The sequence below is a fragment of the Rhinopithecus bieti genome, unplaced genomic scaffold (assembly GCF_001698545.2).
Source record: "Rhinopithecus bieti isolate Rb0 unplaced genomic scaffold, ASM169854v2 scaffold_18354, whole genome shotgun sequence".
Lineage (NCBI taxonomy): Eukaryota > Metazoa > Chordata > Mammalia > Primates > Cercopithecidae > Rhinopithecus > Rhinopithecus bieti.
Genome location: NW_016809835.1, coordinates 3,115,501 through 3,121,500, shown reverse-complemented (window position 1 = coordinate 3,121,500; position 6,000 = coordinate 3,115,501). Strand labels below are relative to the sequence as shown.

At 35.2% G+C, this 6,000-nt stretch overlaps 1 protein-coding gene across 4 annotated transcripts in view; it reads right to left on the bottom strand.

Moving 5' to 3' along the window:
- TNPO1 (transportin 1) overlaps positions 1 to 6,000 on the bottom strand; it is a 102,924-nt gene that overhangs the window by 17,884 nt on the left and 79,040 nt on the right. For all 4 annotated transcript variants that reach the window (XR_001888884.1, XM_017890593.1, XM_017890594.1 and 1 more), the window contains exons 16-20: positions 4,719 to 4,826; positions 4,430 to 4,588; positions 4,262 to 4,349; positions 1,430 to 1,528; positions 834 to 929 (exon numbers count right to left, since the gene is read on the bottom strand). Coding sequence is in view for 3 of the 4 variants with exons in the window: in XM_017890593.1 (XP_017746082.1) it covers positions 834 to 929; positions 1,430 to 1,528; positions 4,262 to 4,349; positions 4,430 to 4,588; positions 4,719 to 4,826 (550 nt within the window). In the remaining variant the exon portion in view is untranslated. The remainder of the gene's footprint in view (positions 1 to 833; positions 930 to 1,429; positions 1,529 to 4,261; positions 4,350 to 4,429; positions 4,589 to 4,718; positions 4,827 to 6,000) is intronic.

The following is a 6,000-nucleotide window of genomic DNA, read 5'->3' as shown; positions in this document are numbered from 1 at the left end:
CATTAGAATAAAATGAACTTTCTATAATTTAAAAATACCAAATAAAAATGCCTTTGAAAAGTAACTTTCTTATTTGGAAAACCTTATTTTAATCTTTGTCTAGTATTTTGGTAGAATACTCATTGAATTACAAATAAATTATAGGAATCATCTTAGTATGTAAAGAAAGGAATGTGCTTGAATGAAAACAAAATTTCTGTCTTTCTGGATTGTTAGCAGCAATCAGGGAGGGTAGAAAGAAAAGGACCCAATCCACCCACAAATGTGTTCTATAGTATGGAAGGTACTCTTTAATATAAACATGCTCTCTATAATGCAAAAGAGAAACAAGCTTCCTAAAAAAAAAAAAAAAAAAAAAAACACCACAGCATATTGCCTAAATTCCCAATTCGAAGAAAATTGTATGATGAAATACAAACTACAAATGCCATTGTTATCCAACCAATTTGCCACTGAATCTTTCTGACCACATTTGGACAGATTAAAAAAATAAAAATTACTTCCCAGCTCCCAGTTACTCTCCGAATTGATTTAAAAGCAAAATTCAGGTGGTTCAATAGTTATCTTAGCTGGGATCCATTTTAGGAAGTATTAAAACACTGGAATAGGGGAGAAAAGTGTTTTTTTGGTTATACCACTGAATATATAACCACTGAAAACTGGTTATAGAATGTAGCTGGAACAGTATATTTCATTACTGAGAATCCAAAATAGCAATTAAATACAAAATAAGCTTGATTTTAAAAGCTAGTTTTGCTTTGGTTTCTCTACGCATATTAAAATTAAAATGCAACAAATTTTCTCTTCACTGAAACAGTTCAGTCATATGGTACCTGTATTCTCTAACAACGTCTTTGGTGTGTTGGGTCTGTTAATGATTTCTACAAGCTGGTGCAACACCATAGGAATATAAGGCTGCATCTCTATACCTAGAGATCATCCCAAAAAGAAAAAAACAAAACAGAAAAAATTGAACGTTAAAATATCAATGTGAAATTTTGCTTCCCTTATTAACTCTGATGTGTCATATAAATATAGAAACATAAATAATTAAAATTAAAGCAATTACAAAATATCAAGGCACCTAAAATTTATATTTTATTTATTTATTTATTTAGAGACAAAGTTTTGCTCTGTCGCCCAGGCTGGAGTACAGTGGTGTAATCTCAGCTCACCAAAACCTCTGCCTCCCAGGTTCAAGTGATTCTCCTGCCTCAGCCTCCCAAGTAGTTGGGATTATAGGCGCCCACTACCATGCCAGCTAATTCTTGTATTTTTGGTAGAAACGGGGTTTCACCATGTCAACCAGGCTGGTCTCGAACTCCCGACCTCAGGTGATCTGCCCACCTCAGCCTCCCAAAGTGCTAGGATTACAGGCGTGAGCCACCGTGTCAGGCCTTATGCTTTTAAATAGGGAAAAACATCTTACCCATTTGAATGGAGATTTCTCCAATTGCCCATGTGGCATTGTTGCAGACTGAAATGAATTCTGGATTTAGGTTGGTTCCCAATATTGGCATGAAATCAGCTAGAAAAAAAATTTAAACTATGTAGTAAACTTTTCAATAGCAGTATATTGTACTTTAAAGGAAATCTACTAGATAGAAACAAAAATCTAAGCAAGAAATAACAAGTTTCACCATTAAAAAAACTACTGCAACATCAACTTAAAATCAGTGGAAAAAGTTAGGCGACTGTATTTAAAAATGTTTTTTAAAGGGGTTGGTAATGTTTATCTTAAGAAAGCAGTATCTGGCCAATGAACTTTCATATAAAGTCAAACAGGAAATACGAGTTTGGGTATATTTTACAAAATGCCACTAAAAAGAGTTGGTCAGAGTAATCTTTTGTAATTAAGACTAAAAAAAAAATCAATGATTTTGGCTTTTAAAGCAACTTTTACTCTTGTGCTCTGATTGTGGTCTCTGAATATCATTTTCCACTAAAAAAAAAAAAAAAAAGGACTCTCAGAAAATGTCACATTACAGGCAAAGGCAGGAAATGTGTAAAGTAAGTGGACTACCATAATGAAAGGACTTGGGAGCCAACTTAAGTTCTCACTGCAAGCAACAGCTTGAAGATCATGAAGTCACACTAGCACTAAAAAAACCCAAAAACTAAACTCTGAAACATCAAAGATACTTTTGGAGGATGCTAGGAATCAATTCACTATTTTCAAAATGGGTAAATAAAAAAGAATCAAGTATTTATCTTGCCTCTGCTATATGATTTTACCTCACAGCAGTAATCTATTGATATGGGAAATGTCTCTCTATATAAGCATCTTAATTATTTAATGAAGAATCAGAATATCATAATTTTTTAAACCTCTAATAAATCAGGAGATGTAAGCCAGGGTTTCTTGATCTCAGCAATACTGACAGTTTGGGCCAGATCATTTTTTTGTTGGGGGGAAGAGGAGCTGTCTCCTGTATGATAAGATGTTTAGCAACATCCTTTGCCTCTACCTACTAGACATCAAAGGCACCTCTCCAGCGTTAAACAAAATGTCTCCAGACATTGGCAAATGTTTCCTGAATGGCAAAATTGCCTAGTTGAGAATCACTAATTGAGACAATCAAGATTGATAACATAAAAAAAAAGAGGGACAACTAGACACTATGTAGGTACCTCCTTAAGAAAGTACACAATACCACCTTATAAAGTCTTAAAAACAAAACAATGTAAATCTCATTAAACCTCAGTCTCTGTATCAAAACAATTTACAGTAAATACAACGGACAAAGGAACATGTTAAAGACATCAGAAAGATGCAATCAGTAAAATCCACAGTATAGCAAACTCTTCAGAATAAAAAACATGGTTTCAACAACAAAAAACAAAAGAAGAGGTAGTATGTACTAAAATATTACGACTTCTAATGCTGTGTTTGAGATTTGCTCCAAAATATCTGAGATCTATGTGTCTCACCCTTGACAACAATATATAGGAAACATGGCTGGACAGCTGAAGCTGGGTGATAGGAGGTTTGTTACATTTTTTCTACTTTTGTACATCTTAAAAAGTTTATAATAAAAAAATCAAATCCTTTCATGTAAATTTCAACTAAAAAACTAAATTAGATGGTAAATATGAGAATGATGAGCTTCCCATAAGAATTCATTATACTGTTAGGTTTAAACTTGATGGTTCTTAATATATCATAATTTATGTTAATGTTTTTTGAGAAATGGTTATTATACAAAAGCACAATTATATCAGATGATAAAACATTCAATAAATATTTTAAATTAAGGTTTAAATCAAGTATTAAAACAATTTTTTTTTTCTTTTTTCTTTTTTTTGAGACGGAGTCTCACTCTGTCACCCAGGCTGGAGTGTAGTGGTACAATATTGGCTCACTGCAAACTCCGCCTCCCGCGTTCAAGCGAGTCTCCTGCCTCAGATTCCCAAGTGGCTGAGACTACAGGCGCATGCCACCACGCCCAGTTAAATTTTTGTATTTTTAGTAGAAGCTGGGTTTCACCGTGTTAGCCAGGATGGTCTTGATCTCCTGACCTCATGACCTGCCCACCTCGGCCTCCCAAAGTGCTAGGATTACAGGTGTGAGCCACCGTGCCCGGTCATATTAAAACAATTGTTATCCAGCATGCTGAGATACAGAAAAGGGGGGAAAAAATCCCATAACGCATTTATAATCCATAGGTTTGAGAACAATTCATGGTACAACATTCAAGGAATTCCTTATCATTGTCACAAAAGGCCAAGACAAATGCTATGCTAGTCTTGAACCTTGCACTCCTGACCTCAAGTGATCTGCCTGCCTTGGCTTCCCAAAGTGCTGGGATTACAGGTGTGAGCCACCAGGGTCAGGCTCAGTTAAAGTAACCTTTGTTGGAAGTTTTCTGCAGTATCTGAAATGCTGGTTTATTAGAGAATAATAAACTTTATCACTATTTCTGTGTACCTCTACCAAAAAGGTGGCTACTCAAAAAAAGGATCTATTAACTAGGCCATGGTACCAAGGCTTCCCTCGTGGGCATGTCCTTTAAAGTATTATTACTAAGATTTCCTCCAGTAACAGGAGTGCCTAAAAAGCTGAGATGATGGCAAGCTCAAGGAAATATTAGGGGTTCCTGCCATCTTGCCTGTTTCAATCAGAGCAACTTCACTTTAACCAATAAAGTGTACATTTATAAATGCTGGGATTCCATGCAATTTCAGTTTAATAATAAAAAACAAAGCTGATGTAAAAATAACTTTAAAAAACCATATTCATAGCAGTAGAAAATATTCATACCTATACAAGGCTTAACATGCTGAAAGCAAGCTTTTGTGAGGTCACCTAACAGGGCAAAAGAACTCTGTCGAACTTCTGGCATTTTATCCTACAAGAAATAAGAAGAAATTAACCCCAATGTGATACAGAGAAACAGGCTTCAATTCATTTTCACCTTTCAAGTCTCACCTGCATACACTGATACATTAGTGTTAGGATGTTACTTCGGGCTACCAGTTGTTCAATGTTGCCTCCAAGTCCTTCAGCCAGGCCACTCAGTAAATCAAGAGCCACTATCATAAAATCTTTATCTGGAGCTTCATATTGATCTGGTTGAGCATTGTTTAGCTGAAATTAGACACAATGTTTTTTGTAAGTTTGCTTTAAATTAACTACTGAAAAAGTTTGTATACATTATGCCTATTTTTGGAAAAATGTCCACCATGTCAAGAAGGGAAAGACATTTTAAAAAAATTACCATGGCTTGTGCAAGAGTCTTCTGTACTAGGTTTACACAACGCTGATACACAGGTTCACAGTACGGAAGGAAGCCAGACTGCAGTGCTGTGGCAACTGAAGATAGGCACTAGGAGAAGAATAAAGTACACATGCTAAATTTTCTGGTTACACTGAAGATTATAATGAATGCTTTAAACTATGCTCAACAGAATCCTGGTCATTTATGAGCTTGCTCTACTAGTTTCCACAGTAGCAGGTGTTTTTTGTTTTTGTTTTTTTTCCCCCCAAACATCTCTTTTGGAAGCCATTCATTGCTGTTAGTTTGTGAGCCAATCAGGTCAGGTTTACTCAGAGGAAGAGTTTCTACAAGAAACATTATCCTTCAAGGACAGATTAGTATTATGTGTTCATATTTTTCCCTCAAATTGAAGAGATTCATTTCATGCTCCCATCATGGTCAATGTTGTGGATGGACTTTACTGGGCACATCTGAGATCCCACAGGAAAGTAATATACATACAGTTGGCCCTCTGTATCTATGGATTCAACCAATCTTGAATCAAAAGTATTTAGAAAAAAAATTAAAATGATTTAAAGTATATTGGGAGGAGGTGCACAGGCCATATGCAAATACTACACCATTTTATATAAGGGACTTGAGCATCGCTGGATTTTGGTATCCACAGGGAGTCCTGGAAACAATCCCCTGAGGATACTGAGGAACGACTGCATACAAAAAATGAACCATAATGATTCTTCTTGTTTTGTTGGGCCCAGAATTAGTTGTTGCTCATGGTCATAAAAAATTTTAGCCCAGAATTAGTCGTTGCTCATGGTCATAAAAAATTTAACTTCTCTAGCTAAGGAAGTCCACGGTAGAAGTTGGTGAACTTTGAAATAACGGGGAGCAAGAATGAAAAGGACTGAACTGGTTCTATTGATGTCAATTCAACTGAGTTTCAGTGACTACATTTCACACTGTGTTCAGTTACTACAACATATACAAGTTTGCAATGGAAGGGGTGTTAAAAAAAAGTAAGTACACATGGAAACATTTTCAAATTAGAAAATAAAGTACCTCCTTATTGGCACCAAATCCTACTACTTCACATATATCTATGAGTGAAAAGATATATATATATATATATATACACCCTGGTATATATATCCTCCCGGTATGTTATCTACTGTCTATATAGAGTAGGTAACAGAAGAGAACTTAAAACTATAATTTATTATCAATTAAGTAAAGCAGGTTAGAGAACAACATGTATAATATAATTTCCTTTGTCTACTTCAGA